Genomic DNA, 22,361 nt, shown 5'->3' on the forward strand with positions numbered 1-22,361 from the left:
CCGACACAACAACAAACCTCTGTATTCTCTCTGCTGAAGAATATATATATATATATATATATATATATATATATATATATATATATATATATATATATATATATATATATATATTACTTAGGTTGTTTTAGATTATAAAAAAAACACAAATAAATGTGCATTATCAGTTTAATGTACATTTGCTGGTTTTTATTCCTTAAAATGTTAATAATATTTGATTTATTCAAGTTATAAAAGTAAAATCAATTAAATTTGTTTTTTTTTTTTTAGTAAATTGAAAATTATGTTCCGGCTTTGGGAAGGCAAAAGAGGTTTCGAGCCCTACTAAAGAAAGTTCTTAAGCCGAACCGGCCAGCCATGACAACAAACAACAAAGAGAGATAAAACTCAATGAACAAAAAGAAAAAAGAACAAACATCAAATGAGACTGCATCCAGTAGAGAGAAAAGAGATGAAAAACTAAAACCATGCGGATATTTCGCCTGTGTGTAAACTAGGCGTCCTCAGCACAAGAAAAAACACAAATTTAAAAACAAATAAAACCACAACCAATATTAATAAATACAATAGTCGCAACTGATCCACTTAGGGGAAAGAAGCTATTAGAGTTACTTCAATGAGAAGTAACTCTACTTGAGTACTGTGAGTTTTCCGTGAAAAGTTAGTTAAACCCTTTTTATTGTAGTCCTAGCTTTATGTGGGTGCACATATTTGAAACGTTAAGCGAGGACAGCAAAAGATTTAACAGTTATGGAAGGATAGATATTTTAAAAAGTGTTTAGTGTAGACTTCTAGGCTTTTGTCCATTTTAAGTTTTTTTCTGGAAATCCTCAAAGGGAACACTATGGTAGGCTTTTGTCTATTTTAAGTTGTTTTTTTTTCTTCTTGAAATCCTTAAAGGAACAGCGTGGTAAACGTATGAACATTGAAAAATAAATTTTATGCTCTGCTTCACATGCTAGTTAATTTGTTGTTGTTTTTTTACTTTGTTTTAGGTCTGATTTCACACGGATGCACGCATTTGAAACGTTTAGGGGAGGAAGGCAAAGCATTTTTCTGGCATTATAGGAGCATGTGTTTTGAAATGAACATCTTAGGTATCCAGTATTTTGTATATTTTGAGTTTTCCTCAAAATCCTCTGGAAGGGATGGCTTTCATTTAGCTTGATGCAGATATACACATAGAAAACAACTTTAATGTTCTATTTATATGTTCATTTAATTTTTTTTTTTAACACGCGTGCACACATTTTAAACGTTTGGACAAGGATAGCAAACGACTTTGCGGCGATGGTAGGACAAAAGTTTTGAAAAAGGCATTTAGGCGTAGACATGCAGGTTTTTGCGCATTTTAAGTTTTCTCTCAAAATCCTCCAGAAGGATTAGCTTTCTCTTTTAGCTCAATAAAAATATGGACATTGAAAACAAGTTAATGTTCCTTTCCGCCTATTGCTTTAAATTATTTTTTTTACTAAACTTTTTTGGTCCGGTTTTACATAGGTGCACACATTTGAAACTTTTAGGGCAGTAACGCCAAACATTTCTAGGGCATGAAAAAAGCATGCATTAAAAAAAGTGGTTAGGTGCAAACTTATGTGCAGGTGTCTGCACATAATACATTTGTTAGAAAACCTTCGAAAGAAAAACCTTTCTCATTTTACTTAACTGAAATATTTTAGCTGTCTATTCTAATTTTTCTTCAAAGCATTTTTAAATTAGCTTTTAAGCGTTTTAAGCTAGTTTTTCTTCAAAAAAAGCGTTCAGGCGTAGACTTTCACGTTTTTGTACATTACAAGTCTTTTTTCTAAAAATCTTCTAAGGTAGGTAGGTAGGTATGTTTAATTTTATCCACAATACAAACATAAATAAAAAAATGACAACACTAATAAATTATTGCAGCAAAAAGAAAGTCCTAAGGACTTGTGCTGCAATTTCATATTATGATTTACATCTTATACATAAATATCTAAACATAACATCTCATGATTAACCACCTAGCCTATCTTATATATGAAAAATAACAACACATACACATGAACAAAATACAACAAAATAATCATATTAAATATCATTTACCGGTATTCAGCCCCCACCCCACATCAATAAACTGCAAAAAAAGACATCAAAAACCTTCTGCCCTTCAAAACCTATTACTTAAATAAAATATTTTCAATTTATTTTTAAACCCATATAAAGTGACAGACTCCCTGATGCCAGCCGGCAAACTATTCCAAACAGAAGGCCCCAGATTACGAACCACATATGATGATCGAACTGTTTTTTTTTTGTTCATGGCTTAAAAGTTGTGAATTTCTTCTATCATAATTATGGTACTCCTGATTCATGGAAAAATAATCATGAAAATACTCAGGGCATATATGTTTCATGCTTTGGAACACAAAAATTGATGCCTGGTAGTCACGAATCTGACCAACATTTAAAACATTACACTTGGAAAAGCTAGCAGTAGTTTTGGATTCAACCTGCTCTTTTATGTCCGCAATCAATCGAATGCTTTTATTTTGCAAAATCTGGATCCTTTTGTAATTAAATAAAAAAAAACTAATTTTTTTAGCTGAAAGTAAGGAGCGACATTAAAACTTAAAACGAACAGAAATTACTCCGTATATGAAATGAGTTGTCCCCTCCGCAATCCCTCGCTCTTCACGCTAAAGCTTTTAATTGTTTTAAAAAGTAGAATTGTGGCAAAGAGTCAAACTTTAGCGTAAAGAGCGAGGGATTGCGGAGGGGACAACTCATTTCATATACGGAGTAATTTCTGTTCGTTTTAAGTTTTAATGTCGCTCCTTACTTTCAGCTAAAAAAATTAGTTTTTTTTTATTTCATTTCTGAACGTTTTTGAATTAATGCATGTTTGGTTTTGGCTCTCCGCACATAAATTATAAAAATGAAATTTGTATATTAATTCTTTTTTTGGCTAAATGGCTTTCTCTTAGTTTTGATCAGACGATTTTGAGAAATAAGGGGTGGAGAAGGAGGCCTAGTTGCCCTACAATTTATCGATTACTTAAAAAGGCAACTAGGACTTTTAATTTTTAACGAACGTTTTTATTAGTAAAAAATATACGTAACTTAAGAATTAACTTACGTAACAAACTTTCATAACCTTATATTTTTATCATGTATACGAGGGGGTTTGTACCCTCGTTAATACCTCGCTCTTTACACTAAATCGTAAGTTTTGTCCCAATTCTTTAAGAATGACCCCTGAATCAGAAGGGCCGTAGAATAAATAGTTGAAATTACTAAAAATACTTTAGCATAAAGAGCAAGGTATTTATCTCCTCCTAAATACCTCGCTCTTTATGCTAAAGTATTTTTAGAACCCCCTCATATGCGTAATAATCTCTGTTCGTTTTAAGCTTCAATGCTACTTCTTCCTTTCATTTGAAAAAACGTTTTCATGTTTATTTTTCATTGTTTTCTTATAGTAATGCTAGAGAATCCTGCGGCCTTATCATTGAATTTTTCTTCCCCCATGACAGATTCCTCGAAGGAAAGATCCTCCAACATAGCCCCCTCTCCTCAGCCCCACCCCCAAACAAAATAAAATCCCCCTGAAAACGTCTGTACACTTCCCAATAACCATTACTATATGTAAACACTGGTCAAAGTTTGTAACTTGCAGCCCCTACCCCAGGGATTGTGGGGGAGTAGGTCACCCCCAAAGACATAGTTATTATGGTTTTCGACTATGTTGAACAAAATGGCTATCTCAAAACTCTGATCCGTTGACTTTGGGAAAAAAATGAGCGTGGGAGGGGGCCTAGATGCCCTCCAATTTTTTTGGTCACTTAAAAAGGGCACTAGAACTTTTCATTTCCGTTAGAATGAGCCCTCTTGCGACATTCTAGGACCACTTGGTCGATACGATGACCCCTGGGGAAAAGAAAAAAAAAAAACAAATAAACACGCACCCGTGATTTGTCTTCTGGCAAAAAATACAAAATTCCACATTTTTGTAGATAGGAGCTTGAAACTTCTACAGTAGGGTTCTCTGATACGCTGAATCTGATGGTGTCATTTTCGTTAAGATCTTAGGACTTTTAGGGGGTATTTCGCCCTATTTTCTTAAATAAGGCAAATTTTCTCAGGCTCGTAACTTTTGATGGGTAAGACTAAACTTGATGAAATTTATATATTTAAAATCAGCATTAAAATGCGATTCTTTTGATGTAGCTATTGATATCAAAATTCAATTTTTTAGAGTTTTGGTTACTATTGAGCCGGGTCGCTCCTTACTACAGTTCGTTACCACGAACTGTTTGATTAGAGAAGAAATTGCTAGCCCAATGAACACAACCATAATCTATATAAAGATGAACAAGGGAAAAATAAATGATTTTTAAAATCTTGAACGGAAAAGTTTTTTTTACGTCTCAAAATTCCTAGACCCCTAGCCATTTTAGCACCAATAACACTACAGTAGTTTTTCCAACTAATATTATTATCTAAATAAAACCCCAAATACCTAATTTCAAAAACTTGTTTAATGGGTAAATGTCCAAAAAAAAATGTTATTATTATCATCAAGTAACCTACCTGTTCTACTATATATAATGTAATTTGTTTTAGATGCGTTAACTGCTAGGGAACTACCTACTGTAAAACTGCACAAACGTTCAAGTGCCAAATTAGCCTTATGTGCAACCTGCACCAAACAACTACCAATTACTGTTATCGCAGTGTCGTCCGCGAAAGAGGTCAGCGCTTCAACTCCAACATGTGAAGCCAACGAATTAACATAAATAAGATAAAGTAAAGGTCCCAGCACGGAACCTTGAGGCACTCCACACTTAACACCGAACTCTCTGCTTGATATATCTGATAAAGCAACTTTGATAGTCCGGCCATGCAAATACGATGAAAACCACTTTACACAAGTACTACCTAACCCAAGCCCACTTAGTCTACTAAGAAGAGTATTAAAATCAACAGTGTCAAAAGCCTTACGGAAATCTACAAAAACAGTTAAAGGAACCATATTATTTTCAAACGCATTATCAACAAAACTTAAAAGATGGTGTACTGCATGACTAGTGGAATGTTTACTTCTGAAACCAAACTGTCCATTATACAAAATTTTCTTCGAATCCAAAGAATCATACAATCGTTTATAAATAACTTTTTCATAAATTTTACTAAATAAAGGTAAAATGGAAATTGGTCACCAATTACAGGGATCTGAGGGGTCCCCACCTTTATGCAAAGGTATGATTTTAGATCGTTTCAGTTCCGACGGGAAATGCCCTTTAACCATTGAGAGATTAATTAAATGAACCAGTACCGGTAAAAGATACACCGACACATAATTAAAAGCCTTTAGGTTTAATCCATCGACACCAGATGAATTTTATTTAAGGCTACAAACAATTGTTTCAACTTCTTCTACATTACATGGTACAAATTCAAACCCATTCTGCATGCTTGAAGGATTTGCGTTAATGTTGACGGCACAACCACCTCTAGACACTTCATTCTGTATAACACTACCAATTTTCGAAAAATAATCACCCATGTAATTTGCTATTTCCAATTTATCATGAATAATTCTATTACTAGTTTTTAAATTGGTTAAACACATATCTTTTTTTTTCACATCCTATCACTTCACGGACAATTCCCCGAGTATCTTTTATATTACCTTCCTTAATCTTCAAACGGTTTAAATAATACTCATTCTTTGCATTTCTTTCTGAATTATTTACATAATTTCTCAACTCTTTAAACTCATTTAAAATCATTTCAGATGGATTATCAAGATATTGACAATACAACTTATTTTTTTTCTTGTTAAACTCAAAATTTCATCATTTATCCACGGCTTTCTCGGTTTAGCTTTCTTGCAATTAATTTTATTCAATGGCCAAACACAGGGTAAAGAATATCTGAAAAAATATTAAAAGCTTTTGAAGCATCATCCTTTTCATTGTAAACCACCTCCCAATCCAACGAACTAACTTCATTTTTAAATTTAGCCAGATTAACTTCTTTCATGTCACGCCGAAGAATCTTGTTTTTCTTTTAATTTTACAATGTGATAACTTCTGCAACAAAGAAAGAAGCGGTAAGTGGTCCGAACCAGAATGGATTAATGCATCACACATGCTATCTTCCACCATAACTTCACTGACGAAAACATTATCAATCAAAGTTGCAGAATGGTCTGTTAATCGGGATGGGATAGAATTTAATGGGAAAAGACCAAATGAAAGCATGACATTAAGGAAATCCAAATTTTTGGCTTGAAGATCTAATAAATCAAAATTAAAATCACCTATGATTACAATTTTATCAAAATTTCGATTTATTTAAGGTATTAAAATTTTAATATCTGAAATAAATCGAATTAGATATTAAAATTTAATATCTAAAATAAGCTTTCTCATTTTAATTAAATGAAATGTTTTATCTGCTTATTCTAGTTTTCTTCAGAGCATTTTTAACCTTTTTTTGCGTTTTAGGCTAATTTTTCTTCAAAAAATTATTTTTCTTAAAAAAAGTGTTTAGCGTGGAATTGCAAGTTTTTGTCCATTATTAGTTTTTTTTTTCTGAAAACCTAAAGATATTAGCTTCCTCGTTTTACTTAACTGAAATATTTTAGCTGTTTATTCTAGTTTTTCTTCAAAGCGTTTTTAAGTTAGCTTTAAAGCGTTTCAAGCCATTTTTCCTCAAAAAAGTGTTAAGGCATAGACTTTCAGGATTTTGTACATTATAAGCCATTTTCTAAAAATCTTCCAAGGATATAAGCTTTCTCATTTTACTTAACCGAAATCTTTCAGCTGCTTATTCTAGTTTTTCTTCAAAGCATTTATAAGTGTTTTTCGCGTTTTAGACTACTTTTTCCTCAAAAACAGTATTTTTATTTAAAAAAGCGCCTAGCGTAGAACTTCAGGTTTTTGTACATTCTGATTTTTTTTCTGAAAATCTAATGATATTAGCTTTTTCATTCTACTTAACTAAATATTTCAGCTGTTTGATCAAGTTTATCTTTTCTTTTTTTTTCTGTTGAAAAAAAGTGTCCAGATGTGAACCCAAAATATTTCGGGTTTTTGTTAAGTTTGTTTTATTCACTGTCTTGGTGAAAGATTTAATTTTAATTGCATATTTTTACATTTTCATTGTATTTATTCATGGAAAGGCAGTGGGGGTCAAAGAAATTATTCATCTTAATGTTCATTCTTCTATATTAAGTCTTATACAATACCTAAGCATTTCTAATATGGTTTAAGTACTTACCAAGAACCTTTTGGGCCCATATAAGTGAATCTGTAGTCATCCATATTTTTCTCATCTAAAAACTCATTTAGCCAATCTGACCGGAAATAATGAGGCACTTCATAAAAAGAATCATGTGACTCGCGTTGTAGATGCCAATCCTGCCAAAGACGGAAATTAGGGAGATGGCAACACCGTATAAATAATCTAGATGTTTTTATACCTAAAACCTAGTTTAAATTCCAGTGCCTGTACAAAAGTCAATAAGATAAGCCTTACAAAAACGAGGTTTTAATTCTACGACACTAATTGAGTAAAAAAAAGAAAATAATTTATTTGACACTTCTTATTCATAAAAAAAAAAAATCTGAAAATAGAAAAATCTTAAACGGTAAAATTTTTAATATATACAGTGAAAATTGTTTTCTTTCATTTTCTGCTATTTTATTGGTGCTATTTTTGGAAGAAACTGGCAAAACTTTCAAAGTCAAATTGGACACTGTTTCATCGCTTTCTAAAATCCCTAATCCCTTGCTTTGTGTATACATTTTTTCTGTTGTTTTAAATAGATGTAACAACTTCAAAGCAAATTTACTACTTTTTGTCTTCTAGGGTTGTCCAAGTCATATAAACATTCTCCTTGTATTTTTTCATAATTTACCACGGCGCTTCGCCTCTAAATTTGATAAAAATCGTTTTTACTTTTGCTTTGCATAGGTACATAAAATACAAACTGTCACCAAAATAGCATAATAATAAAAATTTAAACCTTTTTTTGTTAATTTCTTAGTCTGTCAGTTTTAAATTTTATCAGCATGTCATCAATCAATTTGCCTTGAACCTGTGCTAAAGCACTTGAGTTTAATCTTTGAACCTTTTCTCGTTCTCTGTGGGTAGTCTTACGGCAGAAGGCATTGTTGGTCTCTATAGCCTGTAAGTCTTTACTGGCGGACGCATTTTTGATCAATAATAGCGAGAAGAGATTCGTTCACTGCCAATTGTAGATCAGCAATTGTTTTTTTTACGAGAATACAAATTTTTATTATTAGTAAAAATAAACGATAGTATTTTCTAAATCAATTGAACATTTTTATACTATTTTCTACTAGACTCATGTTTACCTTTGAAATTTTTACTGTTTAAACAGGTTTTCACTCTTTGATCAAATTCTGAAAGTTTCAGTTTCACACAACAAAATGTCTCCAGTGCCCTTTGCAGGGGAAAGAGGTAGATAATTCAAAACAAAGTATCTTTACTTATCTTATTTTAGGAAAGAGATCAAGCTAATAATAAATATAACAACCTTCACGGAAAATTAATTATTTTTCTCATTTAAAAATTTTAAGGACAAAAAAGGTTTCCCCGAAATATTCTGCCTTGAAATTTATCCCTTAATTTGACCTACAAGTATGACAAACAGCGATTTCAATTGTGAGTCGTTTTCATCCATAATGCTGATCACAGAAACCTTTGGTAGTCGCAAAAACCAGAATGTTGATCAGCAATGTCTCACCAGGATAGATCGTTGATCAAAACCGTCACCAGAAAAGACATGCACCAAAATTCGTTCTACACAAATCGTTTAAGTTTTTTAATTCGTTACAAATTCCCACTAGCATATTTTTTGTGGTGTTACTAGCAGCTCATTTTTGAACAAAAATAAACTTTGTGGAAGTGATGAAAGATTCAGAGCCATAGCTAATTGGAGTAAATTCAAGACAGATATTCACAGTGAGAGTCAGAGCTGGTACAACCCTTTTTCAGAATTGTGTATAAATTATGTCATTTCACTTGTTGATAGACAGTCTATCATCCATCTTAGGGCAGAACTAAGGTAGATAGATATGGAGTAGGGGTAATTCGAACAATCTATCATCCATCCTAGGGCAGAAGTAAGGTAGATAGGCATGGAGTAAGGGTAATTCAAACCGTATATCATCCATCCTAGGGAAGAACTAAGGTAGATAGGCATGGAGTAAGGGTAATTCTAACAGTCTCATTTGAATTACCCTTACACCTTAGTTCTGCCCTAGGATGGATGATAGACTGTTTGAATTACGCTTACTCCGTGCCTATCCACCTTAGTTCTGCCCTAGGATAAATGATAAACTATTTGAATTACCCTTACTCCATGCCTATCTACCCTAGTTCTGCCCCAGGATGGATAATAGACTGTTTGAATTACTCTTACTCCATGCCTATCTGCCTTAGTTCTGCCCCAGGATGGATGATAGACTGTTTGAATTACGCTTACTCCATGCCTATCCACCTTAGTTCTGCCCCAGGATGGATGATAGACTGTTTGAATTACGCTTACTCCATGCCTATCCACCTTAGTTCTGCCCTAGGATAAATGATAGACTGTTTGAATTACCCTTACTCCATGCCTATCTACCTTAGTTCTGCCCCAGGATGGATGATAGACTGTTTGAATTACGCTTACTCCATGCCTATCCACCTTAGTTCTGCCCTAGGATAAATGATAGACTGTTTGAATTACCCTTACTCCGTGCCTATCTACCCTAGTTCTGCCCTAGGATAAATGATAGACTGTTTGAATTACCCTTATTCCATGCCTATCTACCTTAGTTCTGCCCCAGGATGGATTATAGACTGTTTGAATTACGCTTACTCCATGCCTATCCACCTTAGTTCTGCCCTAGGATAAATGATAGACTGTTTGAATTACCCTTACTCCGTGCCTATTTACCCTAGTTCTGCCCATGGATGGATGATAGACTGTTTGAATATGCATCTTTGCATGTTGGAATTGTTGGAGTGAATTATTGATTCTACATTGTATCCCCTGAAAATGTTTTATAGTTTGAAAAAATACTCATTTCTTCTGCTTTAATGCTATCATATTCTATTGGTGAACGTAGTTACTTCTAGAATGGTGCTACATGAATGCGGCACCGAGTAGCATCTTACTTTCATAATGCCCTCGCTGAAATAGATGAAAGTTCACCTGTTTCAGGTGAACTTTCAACTTACCTTGAGATACAGGCAATCATTATCTTGTTCACTGCAACTTTTTTCTGTCTTCTTATTCCAATAAGCTAAGTATTCGTCAAATTTCATTTCTACTCTAGCTTGAGCGTCATATTCTCTTTGTTGGCAGTTGACTACGGGAACGGTATAATCCCCTAAAATGAAAAAACCTTAAGTATTACATTACTACTTAAGTATTACACTACTTAAGTATCTTAAGTATTGCTTATTCCAATAAATTACGTATTCATCAAATTTCATTCCTTCTCTAGCTGGAGTGTCATGCTCTCTTTGTTAGCAGTTGACTACGGGGACGGTATAATTCCCCAAAATGAATAGATCTTCAGTATTGCTACTTAAGTATTGAATTACTATTGAAGTATCTTAAGCATTGTTTATTCCAATAAGCTAAGTATTCGTCAAATTTCATTTCTACTCTAACTTGAGCGTCATACTCTCTTTGTTGGCAGTTGACTACGGGGACCGTGCAATCCTTTAAAATGAATAAATCTTAAAGTATTGCTACTAAAGGGACTTAAAAGGCACAATTATTGCACAACCTTAACCTAGAAGGTGACAGGAAAACGTAGTTGTTTTTTTTGTATTCTCATTAAGAACCAGTATAAAGGTTTTCGCAGACATTCAAAAGACAGCAAATAGAACTCAGATGTAAAAACCTCCGTTTTACAAATATTTCTATGAGTGAGCAAGGAAACTAAAAATCATATAAGGAGGATATGAACGAAAGTTTTGAAGAAAATGATGCTTTTTGGAAAAAAAGAAACAGAAACTTCTAACTTGTTTGCTTTTTGTTTTTTGTTTTTTTTTTACTTTAAGTAAGGGTCATTTGTCTGCATGGTATTGTTTTTGTAGGCATTCAACATGCAGTAAACGAACTGAAATCCAAAAGCTCTCTTTCCGATTATTTCTAGGTGGAGAAAAAGTACATTACGGGTATAAGCAGGCTATGAAGGGCGGTTTTAGAAAAAAAAGAAGTTTCTCAATATCTTGATTACCTCATAAGATAACAGAAAAGGAATTATATTAATTGATAAAATTTGACTAAGTTAATGGGGTAGATCTTTCCGAGGGCATTTTGAATTTTCCCATAAGGGAGGGTGTTTGGACAAATTGCAGGGGCATCAGACTGCTTAAGATAACTTAGTTTTCTTTGGGAATAAAAAGAATGAAAAAGTTTGAATTTTTACCGACGAAAAGCGTTTCCAAATATAACTAATTTACATCTGCTAATTTATTTTCACGGTACAAAACGGCAACACTGACAAAATGTAGTACAGCCTTAAAAACTTCATAATATAAATCAACCAAAAAAATCGCAGTTTTTATGTATGAATAGACATATGAAAGGTTCAGGGGTAATTTTTGTATTTTATTTTGATGCTTTATACTCTAAGTACTTCTTAGTGATTAAGCTGACGAAAAAATAGCCTGAAACACTATCGGTTGATTTTTCGAAGTCTAAAGTTTAAACATTGCTTTTAAACAAATTGACAGTATAAGGGACCATATTTAATTCTTTTTTAACGAAAATTTAATTCGGCATTAAGTTCTCGATAACTAGGCTGTTTCAGAAACATCTCTGTTAATAGTGGAAATAGTGCAAGATTGACCCTTTCCTTTCCCCTAAACAGCTTGCTATTATCTTTTTTTGTTATAAAACTTACTTGAACTTCATTTTCTCTGAACTTGAGATTTTCAAATATTCAAAAACTCTTCAAAATACTTAAAATGTTATGTACTGGTAAAAAATGTAAAACACTAGCAAAATAGCCTTGCCCTTAAAAAATATGTTGACTTTCTTTTTCAACAACAAGCAAAAGGCAAAATCAAAGAAAAGAAAATTTTTAACATACAAGTAGTAGGCTACTGTTTGACATTGAAGAGAAAAAAAACAGCTTTAGTGCCCATGAGAATTCTTCCTCATTCAGTTTTATTTGACCATTTAAACTGCCATATTGCTGTTGGGTTGGCAAAACTGTGGCTCTACGAAATCACAGACGAAAGTTGAAAGTGTTCTACCTGGATTCAGGATCGTTACTAGCCAAAATATTGGGGGAGGGAGCAAGAGATTTCGCCGACTGGCTGGTCATTTTTACCGACTGTTTCTGTCAAAATTAACATAATGTCCGTTTCGAATGCAACTTGTAAAATCACTGCACGAGTCGGTAAAACCACTGCATTTACCAACCGAGATTCAATTTCGGTATATATCTTGTCACTATCTCAATGCTGTTTATTGAACCAAATGGAAAATTGTAACCAAATGGTATCATCTGTAAAATCAGGGGGCGGTAAAACTGATGCGTTTACCGACCAAGTTCGAGATTTCCGTAGATCTTATGTCAGCATTTTCGTGGTCTTTATTGAACCGAACAAATATTTTACTGACTTCTTTTTTTTACCGAGTGACAAAAACATTGGGATGAGGGCCCCCCTCCCCCCGTACGTAACGGTCCTGCTTGAATTTGTTGCATTCAAATATAGGAAGTTTGTTGAAACTAAATACAGGATTTCTGGGAGCTTTAAAAATTGTCATTGCGACATATCTTTGAAACGAGAACCCAAAGAAAAACTACAAAGCAATATGTCCGTTGAATCACCATCACCACACCAAGCTACCATTGTCTCCTTCCAGTCTTAGCTCTGGGTTAAACTTGAGGCAGAGGCAGTTTTAAGGGAGGGACAGAAGGGGCACTTGGCTAAGGTGCAGAAATTTTAGGGGCGCAAAATTTTAATTAATAATCTAACGGGTATAATTACTTTTATTTTGGAGTTTTACTAACAAAATAGAGGGTGCAGTTAATAGATAAGAATATTTAAAAAACATTTTATTAATTAGTAAATTATTGATTGATTAGTAAAATAAAAATAATTTAGAAAAAATAATAATTAAATAAGAATAATTGAAATAATAAACTAAAAAATAATTAAAAACATAAATTATTAATTTATTAATAAATTAATAATAATTTCGCTAATAAATGAAAATTCTGTTAATTTTTGGCCTGAAAATTTTGTGGGAGACAAGGGGAGTGCTAATCGAGATTTTGTCCCGGACTCAAGAGAAGCCAGAACCAACTGACTTGAGGAAAAAAATAAAAATTTGAGAAAAATTTTAAATTTACCTATTGAGGCCAAAAATCAATTCAGGAGCTAGAGCTAAACACTCTTGCAACGACAAAGTAATGTAGCTAACTTACGTCACCTGTCCTGTTTGGTAGAATTAATCACAGTAATTGCTTTATTAATACCGAATATTTCTAGCAATCCACATGTAACAAGAGCCTTATCTGACGATAGAACAAATTTTTTTCTTAACACAGGCACGACGAATTTGACTTGAGCTCTACATAGAATTTTGCGCTACGTTATTAAAAAGTCAGAATAGTTGCAATGAAACGTAATTTCTGTACGAGAAATTATTAAATTTGAAAAATAATTAATAAACTTTTCTGGATGAACCTTTCAAGCTTAATCAGAGCTTGAAGGTTTGTCTCCATTCCGAAATTTTAACTTTTAACCAGTTTGCTTGTGATGAATCCGGTGATACTAGACGATAATTACGATGGTTTCATGGATTCTTACACTAGCTCAGTATGAAGGATACCGGATGAATACTGGCTTTTAATCCCGTTCACATTGGCATGGAAAACCTAATTAATTTAATTTACATAAATTATAATTTCACGTAGCTAACGTAACTTAGGCTACTTAGGAATTCGAACATTTTTAAACTGAGTGATAATCGCTTGAGAAATTTTTTTTAGCCGATACTTGAAAAACGGCATCAACTAAAAACATGATCATTGATCTTATTAGAGATAGACCGTATATGTTTAATCCAAAAGACAAAAATTACAAGAACACTTTCCAAGACGGGCAACTCGTCCAGAATTTTGCCGTGACTACTACGTGATTCTAGGATTGTGGCTTTTCAGTGACTTAAATCTTTTTTTTTTTTGTTTAGTGAATAAAATTTTAAGATTGGACCTACACAGTAGTTAAATTTTCAAAATGTTTTTAACAAATCTAAAATATGAGTTAAATTATTTAATAAGTAAGATATTACACATAAGAAAATACACCTTTTACTGGCAGGCTCCCTTTTCTCTGGTACCTTATTGTATTTTCTTATTATTATTAATCAAAAAGTATAATAAGATAACTAAAAGTTTTTCAGAGGATTCTAGATGGTGACTGGTAAATGCTATAGAAAAACAATAGAGGCCGCATTCTTAAATTACCTTAAATCGTGTCTTCTAGCGACATATATTTATGTTTTGACGATTAAACGAATATTTGGCTTGCCCGCTGCCCGTTTTGAAAATAAATTGAATTGAGTTGAAATAAGGTTGAATAATTCTGTAGCATTCTGTGGTATAATTCTGTAACAATAGCTCTCTAACAATTTGTGGTACGATTTTGCCGATTATGAGAAGTTTTCCCAAGTTTCAGGATAGTGTACTTGACGCAACGCAACTTAACCACTTAGGATAGAGGATTGCATATGTGGTGTGATAGCCACTTAAAAGAAACCGTCTGCAATTTCTTGGAGATTACTATTGTATTTTGTACCTATTTCCGACACTATGCCCTATTCTTATTTATCATCAACTTCAACTTTCAACTTTTTCTTTATTCAACTCAAAAAATACACAAACAATATTATGCCCCAACAGAGAGCAGAGCTCGTAAGGCTGGGACAGTGCAAAAACATAAGAAAACACATCAACATCTCATCGTAATAATGATTTCAAAATATAATACGGTAAAAGACACATAAAATAGAAAAAAAAACTCATAAAAGATAAGTAAATATATAAATATCAGGCAGGAGGGGCGTGGGAGGCCGTCCCAGACACAGGGACACAAAAACAAACACACAAATAAGAAGATCAAATAATTTAAATTTGCATCATCAACGGTGAATAATCAAAATTTTAGCAAACAATCTTTAATATTTGCTTTTTTAAATTTAGCTGAGATTTTTGCTGAGATTTTTGGGATGGATCAAACAGAATTTTATCATTCAGCTTATGATTGTTAGCAATGAAGGGTATTTGGTATCTAATCGAAAACCTTGACCTTTCAGAGCTTACAAAAGGAATTTGATACATCCTAGACCTCCGACAATCCGAACGAGGAAGTAAGATTAACAGAGATTTGTCATAGAAATAATTTTTAGAATTTTGGATTTGAAAATGCCATATGGAAGTATTTAATATTCGTATATCATTTAAATCCAACAAATTTAAGAAGAGGAATAATGTTTTAGTTTCTGAAACATTTTCGAGTTTTGAAGGTCGATGTAAGAAATTTCCAAGTATTCTTATTGCCCTATTTTGCAGTACCTGTAAGGGTTTTATATGCTTCCAAAATGTATTAAGATATACAACTGAGCAATAATTCAAATAAGAAGTAACTAGAGAGTGGTAAATTATTTTTAGAATGGTAAAAGGAAAAATATTCTTCACACGGTACATCGACCCAATATTTTGCGCAAGTTTTAATCTTAAATACTCAATATGATTATGAAATGACAAAAGGGGATCAAGAAAAACTCCTAAATAACGATATGATTGGACCCTACAAATTTTTTGATCACCAACCTGTAGCTCCTCACAAGAAATCTCTCGAGTGGAACGTTTTGAACGACCGAAAACCATAAAATTAGTTTTCTTAAAATTCGGTACTAGTTTATTAGAAACAAACCATCGATTAACTGAGGTAACACTTATAGTCAGATTTTCGATCAATGTCAATGAATCCCTAGCTTTAACTGTTATAGCTGTATCATCTGCAAATAGAACTGCATGGCTAATATTCTCATGCAAACTTCGGGGAAGATCATTAATATAGATCAAAAATAAAAGTGGACCTAATACTGAGCCTTGGGGGACACCAATTTCAATAAGACTCTTTAAATTAGTCATTTTTCCACCGACATTTACTGTGATTTTGCGTCCGCATAGGTATGATTTAATAATTTGCAATCCTTTCCCTCTTATGCCGGAATTTATCATTTTGTCAAGAAGAATTTCATGATTTAAAGTGTCAAATGCTTTTTTTATATCATAGAAAACAGTAGCCACATGGAAATCATCATCTAAACAATCATTTATTTCCAATAAAAGAGCTGCAACTGCTTGTTCTGTCGAACGGTTTGTGCCAAATCCAAATTGATATTTGGTAAAGAAATTTATTTTATCTAAATAGCTAGAAATCCTTTCTTTTAAAATTTTTTCAAACACTTTAGATAATGGCGATAAAATTGCAATTGGACGATAATTACTTACAACAGATTTATCGCCTTGTTTATACAACGGAATTACTCGGGCAATTTTCCATCTACTAGGAAATATACCTGAATTGATACTCAAATTGAAAATGTGGATAAGTGGTTCAAAAATAACTCCGGCAATACTCTTTAACAAATTTGTTGATAATTCATCATGTCCCACTGAATTACCGTTTTTTATATTTTTGATAATCTTATGAAATTCAGCAAAACTAACAGGGACCAGAAATATGCTCGTACATTCATTGGGGGGTAAATATTCTTTATGTGACCTGTAAGGGGACAAATCTATTCCTGCTGAAACAATCGCTTGACCAACATCAGCAAAATAATCACTAAACATATTAGCAACATCTTGCGGTTCTCTAACTTCTGCACCATTTGTATTAATTAATACCTCAGGATATGATAGCTTTTTATTTTTTCCAATTTTCTCCTTAATTAAATTCCAAGTTTTTCGAGGAGAATCAGAATTTTTAAATGAATTTTCAAAATACACTCTTTCATTTTCTCTAAGAATCCTTACTAACAGATTCTTATAGTTTTTAAAACGTATTATATTTATTTCAGTGGGACACTTCATTTTAATTTTATATAAGCGATTTTTTTCATTAATAGACCTCAAAAGTGATGCATTTACCCATGGTTTTCTTGGTGTATGCCTCTTTCCTTTCAGATTTCTATAGGGGCAAAATTTATCAAGCTTCTCAGTCAATCTATATATATAAAAATAAGTTGTCTGTCTGTCTGTGGATGGATCAGGTGACGTCATGTTTGTTCGCATATGACGTCTGAATTATTTCACACTAATACAAAAGAAGAAAAAAACTAAAAAAGGTAAAAACTACAAAAAAAACTAAAAAGAAAAAAAAACTAAAAAAGCTAAAAAACTAAAAAAAACTAAAAAAAGGTAAAAATCTAATAACTAAAAAAAAACTGAAAAAAATAAAAAAAGGCAAAAACTACAAAAAAATAAAAACTAATAAAAAAACTAAAAAAGCTAAAAAACTAAAAAAACTAAAAAAAACTAAAAAAAGGTAAAAAACTAAAAAAAACTAAAAACTAAAAAAGAAAAAACTAAAAAAAAGGAAAAAACTGAAAAATAAAAGAGAAAAAGAAAACTAAAAAAATATGAATAAATATATATAAAAATAAGTTGTTTGTGGGTTATGTCTGTCTGTCTGTCTGTCGAGTGACGTCGTGTTTGTCCGCATATGACGTCTGAATTATTTCACACTAATACAAAAGAAGAAAAAAAACTAAAAAGGGTAAAAACTACAAAAAAAACTAAAAAGAAAAAAAACTAAAAAAGCTAAAAAACTAAAAAAAGGTAAAAAACTAAAAACTAAAAAAAAACTAAAAAAAGGCAAAAACTAAAAAAAAACTAAAAACTAATAAAAAAACTAAAAAAGCTAAAAAACTAAAAAAACTAAAAAAAGGTAAAAAACAAAAAAAAACTAAAAACTAAAAAAGAAAAAACTAAAAAAAAGGAAAAAACTGAAAAATAAGAGAAAAAGAAAACTAAAAAAATATTAATAAATATAAAAAATATAAATATAAATATAATATAAATAAGCAATCAACAAAGCACCGAGACACAAATGACGACCGGGACACAGGGAGTATAAATGACGACCAGGACATAAGTAAAAAAAAAAAAACTAAAAAAACTAAAAAAATGGTAAAAACTACAAAAAAACTAAAAACTAATAAAAAAACTAAAAAATCTAAATAAACTAAAAAAGAAAAAAAAGAAAAAAGGAAAAAAATAAAGGAGAAAAACAAAACTAAAAAACGAATGTATATACAGACCGGGACACCGGGATACAAATGACGACCGGGACACAGGGACACAACTACAATGGGGACGCCGGGGGGCACAGGGGGATATAAATGACGACCGGGACACCGGGACACAAGGAATATAAATGACGCCCGGGACACTCAAAGAGAAATCACAGACTGGAACACCGGGACACAAATGACGACCGGGACACAGGGAATATAAATGACGACCGGGACACAGGGACATAACTACAAAGGGGACGCCGGGGTGCACAGGGGGATATATAAATGACGATGGCGACTCAGGGAATGGTCGATTAGCAATCACCATCAACAAAGCTCAAGGGCAATCATTAGAATCATGAGGTATAGATCTGAATACGGATTGTTTTCCCATGGACCATTATATGTTGCATGTTCAAGAGTCGGTAAACCTGACAATCTATTTATATGCACAGACAATGGGACAGCAAAGAATGTTGTATATTCGCAAGTTTTACGTAGTTAAAAACATATATATATATATATATATATATATATATATATATATATATATATATATATATATATATATATATATATATATATATATATATATATATATATATATATATATATATATATATATATCTATCTATATTCACAGGTGGGACATAGGGACACAACTACAATGGCGCGTAACTAATATGGCGCGTAACGACTTACGCGCGCGGGGGGGCTTGGGGGGGGGCGCGAAGCGCCCCCACCAACTAGGTGTTGGGGTGGCGCGAAGCGCCACCCCAACAGCTAGTATATTATAAAAGTTATCTAAGGATTGATCCGGATCCATTTCATCAATTACTGAACTCCACCCTACATCACCTAGTGCTTCTTTCAATTTTAACAAATTTCTTTCCCCAAAGTCTCTTCGCTTTGTTGACTTGATCAGATGATCAAGAATGATCAGATTGATCAGATGATATGCAGTGATCAGATGAATCATCAGGAATGACATATGTACTAACAGCACTTTCAGGTGAAAAAATATTATCAATTAGTGAATATGACGTATCAGTTATTCTGGATGGTACAAGACATACAGGATATAATCCATGAGATAGCGGACATTCTAAAAACTTCAAAGTGTTACTATCCAGTCTATTCTGATTAGAAGAAACAAGGTTCATTAAGTCAATATTAAAATCTCCCATAACTAGATAAGATGTATTAAGACTAGCTAATTTATCCATGAATTTTTCAAAACAATTCCTAAACTCCATCTGACTAGCTGACGGACTACGGTAAATAACTGCGATTAGAATATTCTCATTATTTGGAAAAAAACATTCGACAACACAAGATTCAAATAACATTTCAATTCATCGGCAAAAATTCTAGTCTCGCACGGGCTGGTATGCAACTTTTAATTAAGACACCAAGACCACCTTTCTTTTGCATACTTCTTCCAACATGAAACAATTGATAACAATCACCAACATAACAATCACAGTTACTAATTCTAAAAAAATCAGTCATGTGTAGTAGAGTCACGTGTGAATTAGTATCTCTGTTGATACGAATTTTACTATTTTATTTTTATCATTCTATTCTGCATTGAAACTATTATAATGTTTTCTGCAAAATTTTGACATCGTGTAATCTGAAGAATATAGTATTAAATTTGAAATTTCCGCCAAAAAATTCTTTTTAAGTTGCTATTCTCAGTTGACAATGATATAGACAGACACAACTTAAACGCTAAAGAGCGAAATGGCCCAAATTGGCTAGGTTTACATAGGTTTTTACGCAAGGTCCGTGAAAATGTGAACTTATTTTGGATTGGTGGATAGTTTTTATCTGACCAATCATACACCCTTTTATAGTATTGATTCACGTCATGGAATTGCAATTTGAAACCATTAATTTTCCAGATACCCCCATTTGTGTCTACCAATAAGCCAATTATAAACTACAATCTTCAGATAAAATTAATCGAACTCTTAAAAAGCAAGAAGATTAAATTGATGTTTCTACGCTGGAGAATTTCAATGAGAAAAACAGCAATACTTTCAGGGCTATGCTTATAATTTGACTCATTGATTTTTGCCTGTCAGATTTAAATAGATGGCATGCTACGTTACCGTATTTTTGTTTCAGATAATCCGTATTGATTTTGTGGTCTTCAACCCAAAACTTTCTTGCTTCCCAGTTTCCTGTTAGACCATCATTTATAATGCAAGGTATATTTCCAATTAGATACTTTTCATAGAAGCATTGAAATTCTATGTTATCATTAATGCGTTCGAGCATAGTCAAAACGTAGGTGGCACTGTTGTATAAATATCAGTAACAACTTGGAAAACGGGGAAAATCTAAAATTTGGGCGTCTACCAGAGGTCAATTATCACTGATGGTTAATAATTGTTCTTGAATATCTTTGGCCTAAAATGGTGGATAACAAATAAAAATGAGAATAAAATAACGACAATAAATTATTTATCTTCAATTACAGTTAAGGTCTGAAAGTGGCTCTTAATATTTTAATGCTCAGTGGATTCATTTTTTATCGAAATTTATAAGTCTTTGATGTCTTTTATCTTTTATTTCTTTTAACCATTGTTTCCATGCTGTGACTTCGTATTTGAGGCCAATGATACAAAGAAAATCGACTACGAAAAATTTGAAGAATAGTGCTACTTAGTGGGATGTTTCAAAATTGTATTATCAAGTGTTAATAAAAAGAACATTCCATAAAAGGAAGGGACTTATGGGGCTGAATAAGTAGCAGGAAAAGGATGTAGGAGGAAGGCTTGCTGATCTAAAGTCACTTTTAGCCATTAAGAAGGACATTAAAACTTTCAATTTCTAATCGAATGAGCCCCTTGCTAAGTTTCCATGACCACCCTACCATGTGATGTGACTGGAGAAAAGGCATTTTCGCCCTTGTCGGGCTTACTTTGGGGGAACCAATTTTGCTTTCTATTTTTACTTCTAAATTAGGGAGCTTCTTGTGAGGGTGTAAAGAGGGGGACTTCGAATAGACTGCGATGAAGGAGGAGCGTCATGTGTTGACCTCAGGTGGCTTCGTGCTCCAGGGAGCTGTTAGTAGTAGTAATAGTATTACTTCTAAATTAGGGTCCTCTTAGCCTCAAGACTTCAGGATATAAGTGTTGAGCCCATCAGGAAAAATGCTTCTTGTTCTTTATCGGGCCCCATTTCCGGGAAAGTTTCAGGAAATTTTTAAGGAGGCCCCATAGTCTTCTCTTGTACATCAGTTTCCTCTTAGCCCAAGGAATTTTTGCTGTATGTTTCAAACTGACCAGGGACAAAATCTTTTTTAATTTAAATCCTCTCTAAACGTTCCCTAAAAGTGTTACCTTCATAACCTTAGCGTCTTTTGTAACAGTAACTGTAGTAGTAGTATTAATAGTTTACACATAGGAGCGTCGTTTGGGGAATTGCAAGGGGGGCATTTGCCCCCAATAACTTGGAGAAGAGAATATTATACAACCCATGCCCCTTGACTATCTGGATATGAACTCTTCTTGCTCCCTCCCCAGTAAAAATGCTGGAGATTCGGCCCTGCACCTTGTGCCATCTGGCTAGCTCAAAATCCACCTCACCGTACCCTTAAATTCCTAACTTAATAATGTTGTATGTTCTTGCGATATTTCGTTGTCAATTTTTGAATGTCCAACTTTTCCAAGTTTGTTTTCACTTAGTTCAACATCTGCCCAAATATTCCTTAAAAACTTCACCTTAATACTCATAGCTTGCTTAGCAGTAATAGTCGTAGTAGCAATAGTAGCAGTGCGCGCATACCACGTTTAGTTTCTTCAAATCTTATCCAACAAAAGCTGAAAGTTTCAACATAATGCCATCAACCGTTCCTGAAGCATTTCTGATGTGTTCTCTTGATAACCTGTGTGGGCATAGTGTATTTCGACTTAGATCCATACAGTTTCAATAGATTCCAAGGTTTTTGCCTTAATACCCTTTGTTTTAATAGCAGCAGTAGACTTAATAATAGTAGCCTTAGCTTTAGTGG

The 22,361-nt window shown here is 32.9% G+C and overlaps 2 protein-coding genes across 3 annotated transcripts in view; one reads left to right on the forward strand and one right to left on the reverse strand.

Annotated features, from left to right (window-relative positions):
* Positions 1–22,361, reverse strand: part of LOC136034959 (2-oxoglutarate and iron-dependent oxygenase JMJD4-like) — a 42,430-nt gene that overhangs the window by 12,305 nt on the left and 7,764 nt on the right. Inside the window, exons 1-3 of one of the 2 annotated variants that reach the window (XM_065716509.1) lie at positions 20,455–20,654; positions 10,234–10,385; positions 7,261–7,400 (exon numbers count right to left, since the gene is read on the reverse strand). In XM_065716509.1, coding sequence (XP_065572581.1) covers positions 7,261–7,400; positions 10,234–10,385; positions 20,455–20,623 — 461 coding nt within the window. In that variant the 5' untranslated portion in view covers positions 20,624–20,654. Of the gene's footprint in view, positions 1–7,260; positions 7,401–10,233; positions 10,386–20,454; positions 20,655–22,361 lie in introns of those variants that run through there. The other variant, XM_065716510.1, reaches the window with a different exon arrangement.
* The window catches only part of LOC136034958 (zinc finger MYND domain-containing protein 10-like), an 82,549-nt gene continuing 80,152 nt past the window's right edge, over positions 19,965–22,361 (forward strand). Inside the window, exon 1 of the mRNA XM_065716508.1 lies at positions 19,965–20,553. The gene's annotated coding sequence lies outside the window, so the exon portion shown is untranslated. The remainder of the gene's footprint in view (positions 20,554–22,361) is intronic.

This window comes from Artemia franciscana, chromosome 13 (genome assembly GCF_032884065.1).
Source record: "Artemia franciscana chromosome 13, ASM3288406v1, whole genome shotgun sequence".
Taxonomy (NCBI): domain Eukaryota; kingdom Metazoa; phylum Arthropoda; class Branchiopoda; order Anostraca; family Artemiidae; genus Artemia; species Artemia franciscana.